General features: G+C 34.5%; 4 protein-coding genes across 5 annotated transcripts; 2 read left to right on the top strand and 2 right to left on the bottom strand.

Annotated features, from left to right (window-relative positions):
- The first annotated feature begins 204 nt into the window (after positions 1–204).
- LOC136413488 (NECAP-like protein CG9132) lies at positions 205–3,417 on the top strand. The gene is made up of 5 exons (XM_066397074.1): positions 205–421; positions 1,571–1,776; positions 1,955–2,142; positions 2,197–2,396; positions 2,451–3,417. The coding sequence occupies exons 1-5, from the start codon at positions 336–338 to the stop codon at positions 2,503–2,505; spliced, it is 735 nt and encodes a 244-aa protein (XP_066253171.1). The 5' UTR covers positions 205–335; the 3' UTR covers positions 2,506–3,417.
- A 608-nt stretch (positions 3,418–4,025) lies between these two features.
- GABPI (zinc finger DHHC-type palmitoyltransferase GABPI) lies at positions 4,026–6,291 on the bottom strand. Of its 2 annotated transcripts, none has more exons than XM_066397082.1 (5): positions 6,076–6,291; positions 4,816–5,355; positions 4,589–4,765; positions 4,269–4,543; positions 4,026–4,216 (listed from the first exon to the last, which is right to left on the bottom strand). In XM_066397082.1, exons 1-4 carry the CDS (start codon positions 6,189–6,191, stop codon positions 4,279–4,281), a joined length of 1,098 nt encoding a protein of 365 aa, XP_066253179.1. In that variant the 5' UTR covers positions 6,192–6,291; the 3' UTR covers positions 4,026–4,216; positions 4,269–4,278. The 2 variants fall into 2 exon arrangements, with proteins under 2 accessions (XP_066253179.1, XP_066253180.1); XM_066397083.1 differs by having other exon boundaries at positions 4,269–4,534; positions 6,076–6,289.
- A 343-nt stretch (positions 6,292–6,634) lies between these two features.
- Frl (formin-like protein) lies at positions 6,635–15,646 on the top strand. The gene is made up of 19 exons (XM_066397135.1): positions 6,635–7,177; positions 8,339–8,422; positions 8,862–8,948; positions 9,036–9,115; positions 9,172–9,372; positions 9,430–9,580; positions 9,729–9,977; positions 10,028–10,288; positions 10,342–10,421; positions 10,478–10,659; positions 10,711–10,937; positions 11,233–11,432; positions 11,486–11,837; positions 11,892–11,992; positions 12,040–12,218; positions 12,275–12,450; positions 12,506–12,604; positions 12,777–12,896; positions 14,492–15,646. The coding sequence occupies exons 1-19, from the start codon at positions 6,995–6,997 to the stop codon at positions 14,702–14,704; spliced, it is 3,225 nt and encodes a 1,074-aa protein (XP_066253232.1). The 5' UTR covers positions 6,635–6,994; the 3' UTR covers positions 14,705–15,646.
- Positions 15,316–18,617, bottom strand: LOC136413552 (retinol dehydrogenase 14). The gene is made up of 6 exons (XM_066397172.1): positions 18,399–18,617; positions 17,779–17,898; positions 17,481–17,626; positions 17,189–17,425; positions 16,829–17,137; positions 15,316–15,853 (listed from the first exon to the last, which is right to left on the bottom strand). The coding sequence occupies exons 2-6, from the start codon at positions 17,895–17,897 to the stop codon at positions 15,672–15,674; spliced, it is 993 nt and encodes a 330-aa protein (XP_066253269.1). The 5' UTR covers position 17,898; positions 18,399–18,617; the 3' UTR covers positions 15,316–15,671.
- Between the last annotated feature and the right edge of the window lie 31 nt (positions 18,618–18,648).

Below are 18,648 nucleotides of genomic sequence, written 5' to 3'. Positions count from 1 at the left end.
TATCTTGAAAATGAATTTGTGTCAAAATTTCTTTTGACTAATCAACGTTGTCAAAAATTTCATTCTCACTCTCACGTGCTCTTATAGAATCAGGGTCCTGGCATCTATCCATAAATTATTTACCCCACTGTCTTGTTACGTCAATGTCAATACAATGTCATTGTATGTTGTCATTTAAATTTTTTTACATATTTTTGACTTTTGTTGAAGCTGAGATTTTTGCGAAGGAAAATAATAAAATCGAATAATAATTATTCATAACATTGTTTGGGAAAATAGAGTGCGATAATAAGTATAATATTTAACCCAATCAATCTTCAAAGTTCATCACTATAATGGAGACTTATGAGAGTGTTTTATTAGTGAAACCTGAAGTTTACGTGTTCAACATTCCCCCGCGATACTCAAACCGTGGTTATCGGTAAGCATTTCGTAGTTTGTAAATCACAATCCACATCAAATCCACCCACTTCCGCTCCATGTTTTTTATGCCGTTCACTAAGCTTTTTATTTAGAAATCTTTACCCATAAACAGAAAAATGTCCATCATCCACTTGGCCACAATTGTAATAAAAAATCTCCCATGACTTAATACCTTAGAAATGATACACATTTCATTAGCGCATAAAAAAACGTTGAAATGAACCACTTGCCACAGTGTGTACTTTGTTTATGTAACAATTTCTTCTCTTTTTTGGGTATTATGGCCCCTGTTTGTTTTCTTATGCCATGTTGTATGAGTTCTCCATTTCTTTTTTGTTTCAATTCAAATAGTAAAGTTTTCTAAATACATTAATATACAATTTCATTGCACTCAAAGCTCATATGGTCAAATATTCATAATCAGCAATTCTCCAATATAATTCAATATCTCCTTGTTAAGTCAAAAGCTACCATGTGGAGACTTAATTTTTAAGATAAAGGTTGCAATTAACAGTTTACATTCCTCACTGTCTATAAAAACTATTAAATGTGGTTGGTACAGTTAAGATTTTGATCAATGTACAAACCATAAATTTTACAGTGTTCTGAGCCATTTTAATTAATTTCTTTACTGGTTTCAAACCTCATTATTGTTTATATTATAAATTAGTGTCATCAACAAAACACCTAATGTTACTATATTCTATTTAAGATTACATGTATATACATATACAAGGTTTTGAATGTAAATCAAAAAGAAAAGTGAATTTGTGAAAAATGCTGCCTTATGGTTGGTACCATAATACCATGGTTAGTATCCATAATCTGCGACTATTTGATATTAATGAAGTTAACTTAATATTTTTTAGTAAACTTGAAATGACAAGCAATAGATGTTTGTTGAATTCATCAAACATCCTTTTTTATTAATAAAAGGGAGAAAGTATATATATTTTGTAAGAAGTTGACCCAAATAAATAGAAAAATAAAATTTTAGTTTATCATATTATGTTATAATGAATTAGATGAACTTATGACAACTTTCCACTACAACATCCCCTTACTAAATGTAGGTTCCTTGTGAATGTCATTTTATTGTATGATGGTAGTAGAGAATCAAATTATGATTTTGTTGCTTTTCAAATAGTGCTGCAGATTGGAATTTAGCAGAACCTCAATGGACTGGCCGGATGCGTCTCATTTCAAAAGGCACTGAGTTGGCAATTAAACTAGAAGACAAAAACAGTGGAGAACTATTCGCCAAATGTCCCATTGAAGCTTATCCAGGTGTTGCTATTGAGTCAGTGTCAGATTCTTCCAGATATTTTGTGTTGCGAATACAAGATGATAATGGTAAGGTAAATTAAATTGTCATAGTAATTAATATAAAGAAATGTTGGTTTTGAAGGTCAACTTTTCTAAGCACTTCTCAATATTCTACCTTAATTTGGAGTGTAACAATGAAACTTCAATGCATTTTAGCAGAGATTTCTGAGATTTACATCATTAATAAAAAAATTCTATTTTTTAGGAAGAACAGCTTACATAGGCCTAGGTTTTGGAGACAGATCTGATTCTTTTGATCTCAATGTGGCTTTACAAGATCACTTCAAATGGCTTAAGAAAGAGAAACAAATAAGTGAGGAACCTAACAGTGGTCCGTCATTAGATCTGGGTTTTAAAGAGGGGGAAACTATTAAAATTAACATGAAAATTACTGTAAGTTAAAAACTTTATACCCATATCTAAATAACTCTAAATCTCGTTTCTTAGAAAAAAGATGGGGGTGAAAATTCTAAAGCAAAGTCTAAAATGGGAAATGGCGGGGGCCTGGGTTTCCTACCCCCACCACCAAGCAGCGGGAAACTGCCTGCCCCGCCAGGTAGTTCTCCTGCAGGATCCCCAGCACATGTACCGAAGCCCGACGCGACAACAGGGGATTCTTGGGGTGAATTTGCCTCAGCTCAAACCAGGTTTGTAGCTTTTAACAATGAAAAAATAATAGTCTAAAATAAACTTTTTGGCAGTGGCTCTGCTCCTCCTCAGACAACAACTTCCAACACAAACTGGGTTCAGTTCTAGTTCAGTTATTGTGATAATTTGTTTTGTATGTAGGAACTAGTTTCTAGATAGGTTGGACCTTGTAAGATTTATCATTGGGTGTTATGGATAATAGAAGATATTTTTGTTGTAGTTTTATAGATGTTTGGGAAGTTACTTGATTTTTGAGCAGTACTTAGAGTAGGGCTCAAGGGAGTTTATCCTCACAAAAATGTTGATGTTAAAAATTGTCAGTTAAAGGGAGGCATATCATTCATAAAGTAAACTTAGTTGCCCGACATTATAATTATATTCACATGTTTGCCAAAAACTGGCTACAAAACGTACCAGATTGTCGGTACAATACATACAGTAATTAGATTTATAGGGTTCCTGGTTTTCGAATCTCATCGAACCTCAGTTATCTGAAGAGATATAAGTTAGATTGAAGGGCAATATTGCGCAAAATTTAACCAACTTCGTAGCCAAGATAAAGAAGATACCAATGGCGTGACTCAAAAAATGGACACCCTGTATAGTTTTATGATAGACACAGTGAACAAGAACAATAATGCTTTTTTTTTGAGTAAAAGTTATTTGTGTGAATATGCATTATACTATTATATCATGAATACAAATGTTGTTACTTACCAATATAGATTTAGTGCTATGTTATTTTGTATATTGTTTAAAATAGTTTCTTGTGGGAAACCGTAGAACGACACTCGCAAATTCGTTTTTAGTATTATAATTATTTATGAAGACATTAATTTAATGTTCTGTTTAGAATATCAACAAGCAATATTTGTTGACATTTTATATGATTTATTCAAGTTTTGGTCTTTATTAGAGTAAATTCAATTTTATCAGTATTTATATCATAGACTAACAGAAAGAAATAGTGCAGTTTGTAATTGCCATTACTTTTAAATGAGTATAGTTTCTGTACGTGCTTTTAACTGTAACTGATTTACCCTAACCTGTTCCACACATTCCAATCATTTTACTAGAATTTAGTAGAGATGAACAATTAAAAAGATGTTTTATTTTGTCCCTAGTCATCGCATAGAAACAACAGTGGCTTTCTCATTTTTACCTCAAATTTATTGTCACATTTTCAGTTTCTTTTTAAGATATAACTTAGTGTTTAAGAGAGATTTGTAGAGGAGATAATTTCTGCCATAACACCGATAAAGAAACCAAATCCATAACGTGATCAAAGTCCGGGCTCAATAATGCAACAATGAACATCCTCAAATATAGCACACAAATAATAAATTGTACCAAAAGAGCAACAGTCTGCGAAGGCGTAGAAGAGCACACAAATTTCAGAATTGTATTTTTTCTCACAATTTTAAATCTAAAATTGAACCAATAAAAAAACAATTCTGAAATTTGTTCTACACCTTCGTAATACTCGGTTTAAACACGTGCAATGAACCCAGTAAAGCCAACAGATTAGTACAGAACTGTCGAACTTTCAGCACCATACTCAAAACAAAATTGGAGAAGGGCTCTGACTTCGACTAGAATAGTACAGTACTCTTTGATGTGTTTATATTAAAAAACTTTTTTCTTAAAATAGTGAAAAAATAATTTATTTTTTTAGGCATTTAAAAATACTACGTTCAATTATGTACAGTGTAGATTACAAAATCAATCTAATCATAGTTATTAAACATCTGAAAGCTTTTGCACAAAAACATCAGTCTTGCCAAAAAGAAAATGCATCCCAGTCAGATATTAGGCACTCCTATAAAACGGTTAATTCACAATAAATCGAAAGGCACATAATCACAACTTACCTCACACAAATTATACATTCCTGTTTACGAGTGAGGAATATTTTGGTGCGCCCTGCCACACTATTCGAGACCAATTTTTAAAAAACCCTCTGTTATGAGGCCTATTTGTGCTTAGTCCAAGGCATAGCTTGGATGCAAAAGGCATCTTGTTCCAATCTTTTAAAGGTATACCCAAAGAAACTAGTATTATCTGTTGCAATAATAGCAACCAAAGCAGGAAGGCTATCAAAATACTGTAGATTGCTGAGACAAAGGCTAAGCCTAGTCTAAAAGATCTATCTTTGTAATGATTTGTTTAAGAAAGTCTACAAAGTTCTTACTCAAATTGATAGTACACATCAGAGCAATCATCTGGCAATAAAATTGTTTTCAAGAATTCGAATGGATGGCAAACAGAAGTTAATGTGAGGTTTGAGCTATAGACCAAGGCAGCTATGGCAAAAAACAGAGATAACATAAATAATCCCTGATTTTGTCTACTGATGCAGCAATCAAACCTGTGGTTTGAGTCATTAGTTGATGTGTTATCAAGCTTTCCAGGTCTTACCAAACACAATGATGATCTTTATCAGGAATCCTGGTATCACAAATCTTACAAGAATAAAATCCAATTACATCTTTCCCATTTAAACTTAAGTCAATCTCATTTTCTAAAACAGCAGTCAATTGATTGGCCCTAACTTTAGTAAAATACAGGCACATGACAAAGCCAAATATTAACACACTTAAAAAAATATTCTCTTCCACTAATATCTCCAAAAAGGGGATAACAACAAACTCAAAAATGAAGTAGAGTAAGACAATTGATGTAATTGTCCAGACTAAGAAAAATTTGGTTTTTGGGATAGCTCTTATCAGGAAATTAAATATGAGGGATAGAAACATGGCTACTGTGGAGAAAGCAAACACAGTCCACCAAAGTGAATTGGCAGCTATGAGAAACATTAAGGACAAAATAAATATTGGCAAGAGTGCATCAAAGGCAATTTGCCTGGCTCCACCAATCCATGGTAGTCTGATCCGATCTCTCATGGTATTTACTAGGCCCAATCGGTTGTGTTCTGGTACTTGACGGCCTTTTATTAAACTGGAAAAAAGATAATACATATACAATACAAAGCACACAGATACATAAGTATATAAATAATTTATGTAGTTTCAGTAGTAATAATAAGTGATTCTATATAATTTATGCAGAACATAATTTCCAAGCCACTCTAAACCACTATTCCTCCACACTACTCATGATCTGCTAACTGAATGGAGTTAGACTGAGTCTCATGTTAAATAGTTAGCTTGTAAAACCACTTTACTGTGAAAGTGTAAAAAAAAATAAATAAGACAAAGTGAAAAATAACACCATTTTACCAAGTTACACAGGATAACAAACTGTCTTGCACCTGCAAGGGTACGGCATTGGGCAAAATAATACAAAAATGCCTTGAAACTAGTTGGTGAGAAAACATAAAAAAGCCTCAAAATATGTCACAATACACTTATAATACCTCAAGTAAGGATGTAAGTATACCAAATTGTCTTAGCAATCTTTTTTAAAATACACAAAGAAGGTATCTGCATAGACTATAGAATAAATGTTATGAAATGACAATACTAGCAAATAATAACCAAGGTTTTTAACTATTTTATGTACTTATATGTTGGTATAAGTGCTTAAATATGACTTGAATGTAGATATGTTATTTGGGGACTATGCCATCTCCATCAATAAACATTAGACTAAATTTGGTTAGATAAAACTTAAAGCAAATGTTAAGTGGGAAACCTCTGAGGGAATTGTAGTACTCACTTGTCAACTGCCTCATCCAGATCGACACAGTTGCACAAACAGGCTAGAATATGGTTTCTTTCGTTTGATAAATCATAGTATTCACAACAACACAAATCCCTATCTTCTTTATTCATTATTTAATCATTTAAAACAAGTTTTAAAATGCTTTTTAAAGGGGGCTTCCATGTCCCTGCCCTTCCACCACCAGATGACAGCTCGCTAAAATTAACCTAACCTTATTTGTCAAATTGACTTTAGTTATGATATTGAAAAAAAAACACTTTTAAAGGAAGTTCTATGGTTATGTAGAATATGGAAAATAAACGTAAACTTCTTACGATTAATATGATTATTTGAATATTTACTGTAGAAATGGCAGTTCGTTGTCATAAAAACAGTTTAAAATGCTTTACAAATAAAATGGATGGTTCCAGCACCTAAATTTTCATTAACTATATACCATAGATACATTTCCATTCCACACATCATAACGCGTTCATGAGAGAAAGATAGACAATCGTCGGTGTCTACAGTCAACACTCTCTGTTCTCATGTATCGGATGTTCGAATTTTATTACTGCATTCTCGAAGCTCGAATAATCTGCCTGTATATTATTTTTCTTCCTCGCCCTGTTTCTCGTTTTTGTGCAATCGGTTTTGTTTTTGTAGCTGTAATTCGTAAATTCTTACACTCCAGTACCTCAGAACCCACTACCGATGTTTAGAAATCATCACCGATAGTATCCACTCATCGATGAATCAGATTCCTCATTGTGGTTCTTTCGCAAGTGATGGTGAACAACACATTTGTGGTCCTCAATCGCACATCCGACAAACCTGTTGCATATTTAGAGGATAAATAGATTTGTTTATGTGATGTAGTGTTTACGCGAGAACACCCATCAATTGCAGCATTTAAACATCTCACCACTCCGCAATGGGATTATCCTTTACAAAGGAGCCCGAAGAAAATGGGACTGACACCATGGATTACTCCTCGATTGGTGGTTCTAAGCTGCATGGCAGACAGGCCAGTATCAGGCAAAGTACCATCAAGGCAAAAGCTAAGCAAACCATGCCAGATCCTGGAGAGCTGGAACGCAGATTTACAAAAGTTTTGGTAAAAAAGTCCAGCAATTTTCTGTGTAAATTTATGCCCATACATATGAATACAACTAACATAAAATCACGGTCTATTGTATTCAATCAAAGACCTGCGTTATTTTAAATTAAACCCATTAACTGTTGCAATTTGTTTATAGTGAGGTGTGAGCACATTTGCTTGTTATTAATGAGTCATCAACTTTCATTGAGAAGATCAAGGTTCAGTTGATAAAACTACTGATTATTACTGAATAAATACAACACTCATTGCAAATTACTAGAATAGTTTTTAAAGATATTCCCTACTGAACTATAGAATAGTGGCAGAAAAAACGCCCACAAATATTAAATCATAGTCTCAAGGTTCATTACAAAGCCATGCCTGGTATGACATCAGCTTCCAGTTCTGTTGTTAGGAAATATTGAGGAAATATTAATCTTTTTACAATTTGTTTGTTAAATACTGAAATTTATTATTGCTATATTTTGTATTTATCTTATCAGCTTAGTAAATAAAGAGGTTGTTTAGTAAAGGACTTTAAGAAACTAAGTAGGTACCTACTCCTTAGACATATTAATTTGCTGAGAACAAGAATTGGCATTTGATGTAGTCTGATACTGGATGCATCAGAATATTCCTGGTTAACAGTATTTTCAGATTTGATTTATTACATGCATGTCATAGCTAAGATTAGCTTTAAATTTGACTTTGACAAACTTTACATGTACGTAATGAATTAAGTTACGACATATAAGTGAGGTTTTCATATTTTCCACAGTACTTTTGATCACGAACTTCCTAATACACCATTTTCAAATCTGGGTCTCAAAATAATACTAGGTGGTTAACCAATTAAAATGCAAGGAATTAAAGTTTGTTTTTGCTTAAAGTAAACTATTTAAAACAACTAAAAGCAGATGTTCTGTTTTAAGTAAAAAACAAATATTTTTTTCCAACCTTGGTAATTAGCCGATAGTTAGAGTTGATGGTATATTAATAATTTGGCTCTTAAACGAATGAAACTACCCATTTATTACTTTCTTTTCCATCCTGATTCAATACAGGATAGCTCCTTTATTATTCCGTAAAATCGTATTACCTATTTCTTTAATTGAACGGCTTATTATCTTTGCCCAACCCCTTTTTACTATCTAAAAACACACCTATTTAATTTAGGCATCAATGGATCTTCCACCTGATAAGGCCAAACTCTTGAAAAGCTACGACTCTGAAAAGAAATGGGATATTATCTGTGATCAGGTTTGTACATTTTTTGTTTTTGGTAAAAACTCTCAATTGAATTACAGCCTTTCTTGACTACCACCTAACAAAGGCGTTAATAAATCAATAAGACCGGAAGTTATAAATTGATTCTCTGACCACGTTCACCCATTAAGTTTCAAAGGGGTCTATTGTTATTTTTTAGATATTCTGGGCGATAATCGGTTTGTTATCTCTCTCCTCCTTTGCACACTATTCACACCTTGTGTCTTATAGTGCATTTATGGCCTGAGAAGTTTGGGCGCCAATTGGTCCTTAAATTTGTTTGTCTCTCAGTTGGTATCTACTTTGTGTTATCCTCTTTTTAATGATAAAACAGTTCCCCATTATTGTTAAATGTTATACCTTACATGTTGGGTTTTAAATGTGTACATGGTGTATGTGACGGTATATAAATTATCAAGATCGTTCTTCCCAGGAAATGGTTCAAGCAAAAGACCCACCGTCCTATTATTTAAACAAGCTCAGGACATACCTAGACCCAAAAGCTTCAAGGAGCCATAGAGTAAGATGATTTTTCTGCGAAACCAGTTCAATTTTCTTCAAACGAATTAAAATTAAAAGATCCAAATAATAAACCTGCATATTTCAGAAAAGAAAAATGGTAGTCGATTCCACTTCAACGCAAGTTTTGCGGGATCTAGAAATATCTCTAAGAACCAACCATATAGAGTAAGCTAAAGCACGAATATCCTAAAATAAAAAATTTCACTTTTCTCCTACTTTAGATGGGTGCGTGACTTTCTCAACGACGAAAACAAGGGATTAGATTTACTAATCGACTATCTAAGTTTTCGGCTTGGGATGATGAGGCACGAACAGAGGATCGCAGAATCTCGTTCGTCTTCCGAGGAAAGACTGACTTTGAATACTCAATCGAATTTATCTTCGAACACCTTTGAAAAACCAGTAGACAAATCATTTGATAGGTTGAGTTTTTTTACTTTATATTGAGTTAATTATGACTCAAACCCGTTTTTTTTTAGGTCAAATGGTTATGTGAGAATGTCTTTGGACTTCAGTGATAGTCCCAGTTTGAAGAGACGGTCCAAACATGTGGCCAAATTGAACATGGGCGAATCTAAGGACGATATTCATGTCTGTATTATGTGCATGAGAGCAATAATGAATAACAAAGTAAGTTTTTTAAATTTATCATCAAACTTCTTTGAGATGCAAAAATTCGGAGGTGTCTACTGTTGTTGTAGTGAATCAGTTATTGTTTAAGATTTATTTTACGTAATTGCCAGAATATTTGAATGACAGTCACTTTCGATTATTTCAGTACGGATTTAACATGGTGATCCAACATAGGGAAGCAATAAATTGCATAGCTCTTAGTCTAATGCACAAAAGTCTCAGAACCAAAGCTTTAGTTTTAGAATTATTAGCCGCAATATGCCTTGTAAAAGGGGGGCACGAAATAATTTTATCCGCCTTTGACAACTTCAAAGAAGTGTGCCATGAGACGCACCGATTTCAAACCCTTATGGATTATTTCCTTAATTATGAGGTCTTCCATATAGAGTTTTTGGTAAATTATTCCTTCGTATCAAATATAATTTATTTAAGGATCGATTGCAGGTTGCTTGTATGCAATTTGTGAACATTATTGTACATTCAGTGGAAGATATGAATTTTCGCGTGCATCTCCAATACGAATTTACAGCCCTCGGCTTGGATAACTATTTGGAAAAGCTAAGGATGACTGAAAGTGAAGAACTTCAAGTACAGATATCGGCCTATTTGGACAACGTATTTGATGTAGCCGCTTTAATGGAGGACAGTGAGACCAAAACGGCAGCTTTGGAAAAAGCCAATGAGTTGGAAGATGACTTGGCGCAGGTAAATTTTGTACCGTCTTAAATTTCAGGATCATAAATGTTTTGAGAGTTTAGATGCACGAAAGAGTGCAAGATATCGAACACGCGGCCTTAGAGAAGATCGCTATGTTGGAGACTGAGTTGATACAGCTGAGGTTATAAATAAAGCTTAAATTTTAGTTCCACTTGTTTTAGTATTCCTATATTTTAGGCAAGAGAGAGAAGATCTTTTAGAGTTCAAAAAGAAGGCTGATGAGGAGGTTTCAACTTTAAGGAGAGTGGTGCAGCATCACGAGCAAGAATCCAAAAACAGGCAGTCTCAGTTCGAGAACAAGCTCGCGGAATTGCATAACAAAGGCCTGAGCAAAGAACCGTCAGTTCAATCAACTGGAGGTTAGTTTTTTCATGGTTTCTAGAACATAATAGCAATTACATTTATTACAGACTCAACAACGTCAGAATATTCTTCAGCTTCAACTCCTGCACTTACCACCACCTCCCCAGTAACTCCTCCGGTGGTTGCAGTGGCTCCTCCTCCTCCACCATGTCCACCGCCACCTCCGAAACCTCCCTCTCAAAGCATGCCAATGGCTCCAGCTCCGCCCCCGTTCGCCGGATCCATGCCAGCACCAGATGGAGCTATGACTATCAAGAGAAAGGTTCAAACCAAGGTAAAAACGATTTTACTTTGAAATAAATGTATTCACAATTAAACTTTGATGCCCGATTTATAAACTCAACTTTGGATTTAGCTTCAGTTACTGCTCCGAACGTTAACGCTGTATTTGTAGTACAGCGTGGCAGCTCAATTTACAGTCTTGAATTGGCATTGTGCTCTTCGGTCTATTCACGGGGGCTCTGAGTCGTGCATATGAATAATGGGAATTCTACCCCTTCATTTTATATTTGATCATGCATGATTTGACCACTTTTTAAAAATTACTATAATTTGTATTTATTTTCCAGTACAAATTACCAACAATAAACTGGGTAGCCTTAAAGCCGAATCAGGTCAGAGGCACGATATTCAACGAATTAGATGACGATCGATTGTTCGCAAAAATCGATTTCAGCGAATTCGAAGAGAGATTTAAAATCGGCCCTGCAGGCTTCTTAGCTAACGGCAATTGTGAAACTGATGGCCTTCAAACATTCCCCAGCAAACGGTTTGTTGAACATAAAACCTTGTTTTCTAACTCTATTGTTTGACCTTCATTAGGGGTAACAAAAAACCTGAAAATATCACTCTTCTGGAACATACACGTCTTCGAAATATCGCAATATCTCGAAGAAAGCTTGATATGGCCCCCGAGAAAGTTATAGCAGCGATTAACATGTTAGATCTGAAGCAACTGTCTCTGGAAAATGTGGAGTTGCTCCAGAGAATGGTGCCGAGCGAACAGGAGACCAAAGCTTACAAGGAATACGTGCTTGAAAAGAAGAACATTAACGTGTTGACTGAGGAAGATAAATTCCTGCTCCAGCTAACCAAAGTCGAAAGAATATCAGCAAAATTGTCCATCATGAACTATATTGGCAACTTTTTTGATAGTCTTCATTTAATTCAACCGGTAATTAGTCTTCATTGTTCAGTAAATATTAGCTGAGTTTTACTCTCATTCCAGCAAGTCCATGCAGTCATATCGGCTGCAAATTCTGTTAAAACTTCCAGAAAATTGCGGTTCGTTCTGGAGATTGTCCTCGCTTTTGGGAATTATCTTAATAGGTGGGTAAAAGCAATTTCAAGTAACTTTGTTAATATTGAGTTTTCAGTGCAAAAAGAGGTCCAGCTTATGGTTTTAAACTGAATTCTTTGGATTCACTGCTTGATACCAAATCCACGGATAAGCGCACCTGTCTTTTGCATTATATAGTCTCAACAATAAGGCAAAACTTTCCTGACTTGTTGAGTTTTGATTGTGAGCTGCATTATATTGAAAAAGCTGCCATGGGTAAGAAAGATTTGCAGGTTCAAGGATCAAAGTTTTCACTTAAAATTTCCTTCTAGTATCTTTGGAAAATATATCGACAGACGTCCACGAGTTAGAGAAAGGAATGGATGCGGTTAGGAAAGAGGCAGACATTAGAGGACGGGGAAATCACAGTCTGGTATTGCGAGATTTTCTGGCAAACACCGAAGACAAGCTTCGACGACTTCGGAGCGACTTCAAATTGGCTCAGGAGGTTGATTACTGTTGTTACGCATCTCAAAGCAATAACTATCATTTTATTCTTTCAGGCATTCCGGGAATGTGTGGAATATTTCGCTGAAACTGCCAGAACCACCGATGCCAATACATTTTTCTCTCTGTTGGTCCGATTTGTGAAATCATTCAAGGTGAGTCCAGTTGTGTTGATCTATAAATTACAATACTGATTTTCTAGTTATAATAGTGAAATATATAACAAGTAACCATCCGAAATTTTGTATCAATAACGTTAGAAAGAGCTCTAAAGTTTCACTAAAATATTACCAAATTCCGGTCTTTCACAATCCTTGCGCTTTTTAGCTCGCAGACCAAGAAAATGAACAGAGGCGAAGACTAGAACTGGCGGCACAAAATGCAGCCAACAGCCAAGCCAACGAAGACGCCTATAAGAAGTCCAAATTTAACCCCAAAAAGCAGCAGGTATGTTTCACTAATGCACTCGCGCAAAAACTAGTGTTTGGCGAACTTTATTGCACGCTTCAAAACCAGCAAAACTTTCCCTGCTGACACGCGTAACGCTTCTGTTGTGTTAAGGTGATCGGAGGGTCATTTTTTTGTAAATAGCTTTTATTGGAGATTATTTTACTACTTTACCCATTATAGTGTTGTTGCTCGTTAAATAGGGAGGTCCACAACATTTTTTTTTAATTCTACTTAAATACTATTAAATTGTTAGTAAACGTTACATAATTATATATAAAATTTCACAAAAATCACATCAATCGTTTTGTGGGAAAAACTGGAAAAAAATTAATATTTTCATAAACGGGCGAGATTTTCTTAGCGGCTTACGTTGTAAGTCAAAGTCAACATATGGAATATATTGATACAAAAACTTACCCATTTGTGGATAAAATGATCATAAAGTTAATTTCTACAGGTGCGTAATATGTCAACTTTATCGTTCTAGTCACTCTAATTTATCCCTTTTACTTTGCATATTGCTTAGTACAGTTACAAACAGTTGTTCTAGATTATTAATCGATATGTACATACATATAGAGATGAGGCACCACTTCCTCCTATCTTATTTTATATTGCCGCTTCATAAAAGTTACTTCAAATATTTAAATATGATAATTTGAAAAAATTAATAATATCAAAGAACGAAGAAAAACAATGAGAAAGATCATGTTTTGAGAGTTTGCCGGCAAACGGCCTGTGGTTTCGATTTAACAGATGAGACGTACGACGTTAAAACAATGCATCGGTTAGTAGCATCGTTGATTTTGACTTATTTATTTTCGATTTAATTGGAAGTTAAACGCTTAGTACTTTATTATGTGATTTCCGAACTACCATTTTCTATAATAAGTAAAAAGAGTAGACCTGCCTATTGTGGTATTCATTGCAGTGGAGAGTTGCTCTTAATGCATTTGCCGCGCATGCTTTACATAGGACCTATGTTATGTTGCATTTTGTTTATATCTGTTATTCATTATATACGTTTTTATTTACTTCATGCATTTTCCTTTCAGAACTTATCCTTAATCCTGTTAAACGCACTAATAAATCTGATTTGTCATTTCCTACTTATATGGTGTATCTTTTCACTTCCGCATAACAAGAATTTCGTACGGTTTTTTAACGCTTTCAGTATTATTAGCAGGGAATTAATATTTATTCACTTTGTGTAGATATTTTGGAATTTGAGATATTTTTTGTATTCGTCATTATTTTATGTTTGTGGGGTTTGTTCGTGTTCCAGGTTTTATGTTATCCCTTGTGTAAGTACCTGTTTTTCTATCTATGGCGTTTTCTATGTTCAAATTACATGCGAGACAGAGAAGCTTCTTAAATTCTCCATGCTTTACTTCTCGCATGATCGTAGTATTTCCAAAGTTGGGACTTTAAGTGGCAATAATTTCAGTGGAGCATGTTGATGGTAGTATTAAAAATTGTGTTGTATTGGTCAGTCATCAAAATAAGACAAATTCAACTCCTCCCATCTTCATTTACTTCACCAAATTATATCAATCTCAATAAAATTGTCACCAAAGTATGTCCTTTAACAGGACGCCGTAATAAACGAACTGAAAACCAAAACGAGGATGGTGCGTGAAAAGCCCCTACTGCCGCAAGACGAAGTCTACAACGGCGCCTTAGAAGACATACTTTTAGGGCTTAAAAGTGAGCCCTATCGCAGGGCTGATGCCGTGAGGCGTAGCCAGCGCAGGAAGATCGACAACAATCGGCTTTCCAAAACCATGGACGAAATAGAGATATAGAGGCGGCTTTGTCTAGCTAAGATATTTAATAGCTAAAGCACTAATACAGGTTTTTAGCTTTATTATTGGAATTCTCCAGTCGTTAATGGTTTCGCTTTGTTGTATAGTTCCTCATACGTTTGTTTTGTGCCAGTAAGCATAAGGAGAATTTATGTAAATGTTAATGTTCCTTGCACATAAATTTGCAATTGCTTAGAAATTTGAGGCACATAAGAAGCTAAGAATAGCTTGTCGCAAACTTTCAGTGCCTTTTTTAAATTATAAGATAATTGCTGAAACGTTGCGTGCTTCATAAAAATGCGCAGTTTTTACCATCTCAAATACACAAACCTGTTAATAATAGTGCTGATTATACCACTTTCGTGTTCAGTTAAAACATATCAAAATCACGTTCTTGAAATTTACATTTTCAACTAAAATTTACATGAAAACTTTCTTAAATTTATTTTTCCAAAGACCTTTCTACCACTGAGCCATTTTGCTTCTTGTTATATTAAATGGGTCCATGGTAACCAGTGCCTTACCTACATAGATCTATTCTAGATTTAGGTAACTAAAGCAATATTATTAAGAACTTAAGTATATCTATAGGTTGTACATGAACTCACGAATAATTCCAGAGTATCTTTATTAGCGTATTTATATAATTTTTAAATAGTACATATCGTAAAATGTACTCAAAGTAACATTATTTCGAATTCTTAAAAACCTTTAAACATAATTCAGTTAAATTATGTTGTTGTTGATAAAAATTTATTATCCTTAACAGAGAAGTGATGTTTTATTATGTTTGGAACTCTTAAAACCGCACATGTTTACTCACCCTTTTGACAAAATTATTATCGTCAAAAAAAGTAATTTAAGACGTTTGTGATTTTTTATATTCATATTTTGATACATTTTATAAATACCAGTTGTAATAAATTCATTTGCATATTTGCATAAACTGAGTTTAATTATTCATTAATTAAATTTTAGGGTCTGTAGACTCTAACTTCACAAATTCTTCAGAAAGTTCCCACAGTTTCTTTGCCTTGGATTGGTCTGTGGCTCCGCGGTTCAAAGAATGTACTTGGCATTCCATGAAGTATTTGCCAGAAACGTTTTTCACTTCTTCAGAGCAAGCGAGAAATACTGACGTCTGGCAACCTAGGAAAATTACAAATTGGTTTAAATTCCTTCTTTAAAAAAAGTATATCGTAACTTGAATGCAAACTCTCAACGTAGAATCTTAAACTACACGTTGATTTAAGATAAAAGTTCAATTTTTTTTCTAAATCTCCTCTCGAGGATCATTCATTCAAGAATGACACCTAATGACGATGAGGAAATGACCGGACTTAAGTATGCTGAGCTGCTGAAAACTTAATGTTCATTATCAAAGTTTCATTTGCATGCCATAATCTTTCCGTACACATGACATACTTTGATACAACTGATTATTTAAAATGTTTTAAATTCCGCAAGCAGGATTATACCGAATTCAACTCTGTTACAGCTTGCCAAATGTAATGACTCACCGTTCATGCATTATCATCAAAAATCACTTTACCGGCCCCATCTTTAATGGTTCTGAATGTTCATGAATGGTATTTGAACTTTCATCTTAGTTAACTCAAACTTAGAATACGCTCCTAATGTAACGGCCTGAACTATAGTAGCAACTTGTATAAGGGCGTTATATTCTTAGTGTATTCCTAGAAGTGTGTTTTGATTTAAGTGGTAAAAATATATTTTAAACAAACCTAGTAGGTACGCCCCTGCTTTCTTGGTAAAAATTTTCCTCTTTAATATTTGTCATGGCGAAATAAGTTTTTTTCATTTATGTACTTGAACGGTAATTATGTATGAAAATTAGAAAATTAGCATTTTCACTGCATTAACTGGAATTTGCAAAACGTTAAACAACCGAACTAGAGATAGCATCGCCACACGTGGCCATAATTGAGAGTTATGATGTGAGATGTACATTTAGTTGCATTATTTTCAATTATTGCCGTCCTTGTTTGGAACGTAAATTTAAAATGTCCGGATAATTATAATTCTCCGCAGAAATATATTTCATTTATCAAATATCAATAAACACAATTTTCAATTACATCTATAAACATGAGGAAGTCCTACCTTGTTCTGGAGATTTAAAGAAACTTTTTACAATAAGCTGCAAAGGCCAGTTAAGAGGTGCAGGCACATTCCTCCAAATTCCCGATTCGACAAGACCTGGATGCAAACAATTGGCAGTCACCCCTGTGCCTTCCAGTCTTCTGGCCAATTCCAAAGTAAAGCAAATATTGGCGTATTTGGATGGATAGTATATCCATGGAGGAAACCACGACGAAGTCGGGTTCAGGTTGTTGAGATTGAGCGAGGCCAGTTGGTAGAGCGAGGAGGCTACCACGACGATGCGAGAAGGAGCAGATCTCTTTAAGAGCTCTAAAATGCCCATTCAGTTTCTGCAGTTTTGGAAATCTACTGAAAACAAACCTATAAGTAAGTGGGTGAGCAAAAATGGTCCAAAGTGGTTGGTGGCCATAGTGAGTTCAAGGCCATCTTCAGTTTTAATGATTTTTTTTTCGGCAGTACCGGCATTGTGTATCAAAACATCCAATCTTTGCTCAGTCCTTAGGATGTCTTCAGAGAATTCTCTGATGGATTTTTGAGAAGCCAAATCTAGCTTTTTAACCAATAAATTTTCGTTTTTGGTAAGCTTGACAATTTCATCTAAAATGACCTCTTTTAGACTAAGTAATTGAAGAGTAACTAATGCTTAACATACCTTTGACTTTCTCCCCATTCTCCACATTTCTGCAGGCCAAAATAACCTTAGCTCCCCTTGTGGCAAGTTCCCTGACGGTCTCTTTTCCAATGCCACCAGTGGCTCCGGTTATAATCACAGTTTTTCCGTTCATTTTTACTTTTTCTCTGGGGAAGAATGTTAAAGTTCTGATATATGGTGCAAACTAAATATGCACAATTAATAAAAGTTTAACTACTTCTTGTTTATTGCAAAAAAAATATTTATTATTAAACGATAACTAATGACATTTAAATGAAAATCAATTCTAGAGTCTTACCTGAAACGACGAATGGTCACGACGCAGTAGAACTTGATCAAGGAGACAAAAGTCAAGAATCCAATAACTAAGATTATGACCAGGGCTAGTGGTGATAGGTCTAATGAAAATATATGCATTCTAAAAGGAAAATTGAAATTTAAAACGGTAAAAATATATCCGCAAAACCGTTTCTTTTTAAATAAAAATTGCAGTTAAAGCGTTAAAAGCAAACTCTTAGCTTGCTTTAAATAATCTACGGGTCGCGTGCTTGCCTATAAACTCAGTTGTACTATTTATATTGTATTAAGATTTTTACACTATTTATGCGTCACAATCTTAAGTTTCACTTCAAGTCATATTAAATTCAATAATAATGCTGATGAAGTTTTTACGGTAATGGTTTTCAATAATTTATTCAAATATGAGCAGTTTTGCCATGTAGTATTAAGAAAATTCTATAAAAGATGCAATAAAACTCAAGGTCAAGTGGAAGCATACGTTGAAGACAGTCCATTTACTTCTGACGAGATTTAATTTAATGATTTACGTAAACGTGCATCTGGAGGCTAAATTGAAAATATCATCATTCAGGAACTTAAACGCCAAAATCACATACATAATCGTCATCAGTAACTTACCTCTGTTCACATTTGAATATGCCTGCGTCTCTTCCAAGATTTGATACAGCAGTACTATCCTAGTACCACCTTTACTTACACTCTAAATAACACGTTATTAATTAGAACCGCCCGTAACGAACGCTTTAGCAAAGAAAGATTCATTCATGTAAACTGACCCGTCGAGAGGTTTAAACTAGTTGGACGGCAATCGCTGACCTCAACAGACTGGTGAAGAACCGTTTCTCCGCCACACAATTATGACTTTCCT

The sequence above is a fragment of the Euwallacea similis genome, chromosome 14, assembly GCF_039881205.1.
Source record: "Euwallacea similis isolate ESF13 chromosome 14, ESF131.1, whole genome shotgun sequence".
NCBI lineage: Eukaryota > Metazoa > Arthropoda > Insecta > Coleoptera > Curculionidae > Euwallacea > Euwallacea similis.
Note: the sequence above shows the minus strand (reverse complement) of the source record. Positions and strands in the feature narration are given on the sequence as shown.

Excerpts from the sequence above, each read along its gene's own strand:
- Frl (XM_066397135.1), top strand. The coding sequence starts at position 6,995 with ATGGGATTATCCTTTACAAAGGAGCCCGAAGAAAATGGGACTGACACC. Across the intron at positions 8,423-8,861 it reads GGGATATTATCTGTGATCAG|GAAATGGTTCAAGCAAAAGA; the intron begins GTTTGTACATTT and ends CGTTCTTCCCAG. Across the intron at positions 12,897-14,491 it reads TTAACCCCAAAAAGCAGCAG|GACGCCGTAATAAACGAACT; the intron begins GTATGTTTCACT and ends GTCCTTTAACAG.
- GABPI (XM_066397082.1), bottom strand. The coding sequence starts at position 6,191 with ATGAATAAAGAAGATAGGGATTTGTGTTGTTGTGAATACTATGATTTA. Across the intron at positions 5,356-6,075 it reads CTGGATGAGGCAGTTGACAA|TTTAATAAAAGGCCGTCAAG; the intron begins GTGAGTACTACA and ends TCTTTTTTCCAG. Across the intron at positions 4,766-4,815 it reads AAAGATCATCATTGTGTTTG|GTTTGATTGCTGCATCAGTA; the intron begins GTAAGACCTGGA and ends CTCAAACCACAG.
- LOC136413488 (XM_066397074.1), top strand. The coding sequence starts at position 336 with ATGGAGACTTATGAGAGTGTTTTATTAGTGAAACCTGAAGTTTACGTG. Across the intron at positions 2,143-2,196 it reads AAATTAACATGAAAATTACT|AAAAAAGATGGGGGTGAAAA; the intron begins GTAAGTTAAAAA and ends CTCGTTTCTTAG. Across the intron at positions 2,397-2,450 it reads TTTGCCTCAGCTCAAACCAG|TGGCTCTGCTCCTCCTCAGA; the intron begins GTTTGTAGCTTT and ends ACTTTTTGGCAG.
- LOC136413552 (XM_066397172.1), bottom strand. The coding sequence starts at position 17,897 with ATGCATATATTTTCATTAGACCTATCACCACTAGCCCTGGTCATAATC. Across the intron at positions 17,426-17,480 it reads GAATGGGGAGAAAGTCAAAG|ATGAAATTGTCAAGCTTACC; the intron begins GTATGTTAAGCA and ends AGGTCATTTTAG. Across the intron at positions 15,854-16,828 it reads CTTTAAATCTCCAGAACAAG|GTTGCCAGACGTCAGTATTT; the intron begins GTAGGACTTCCT and ends TAATTTTCCTAG.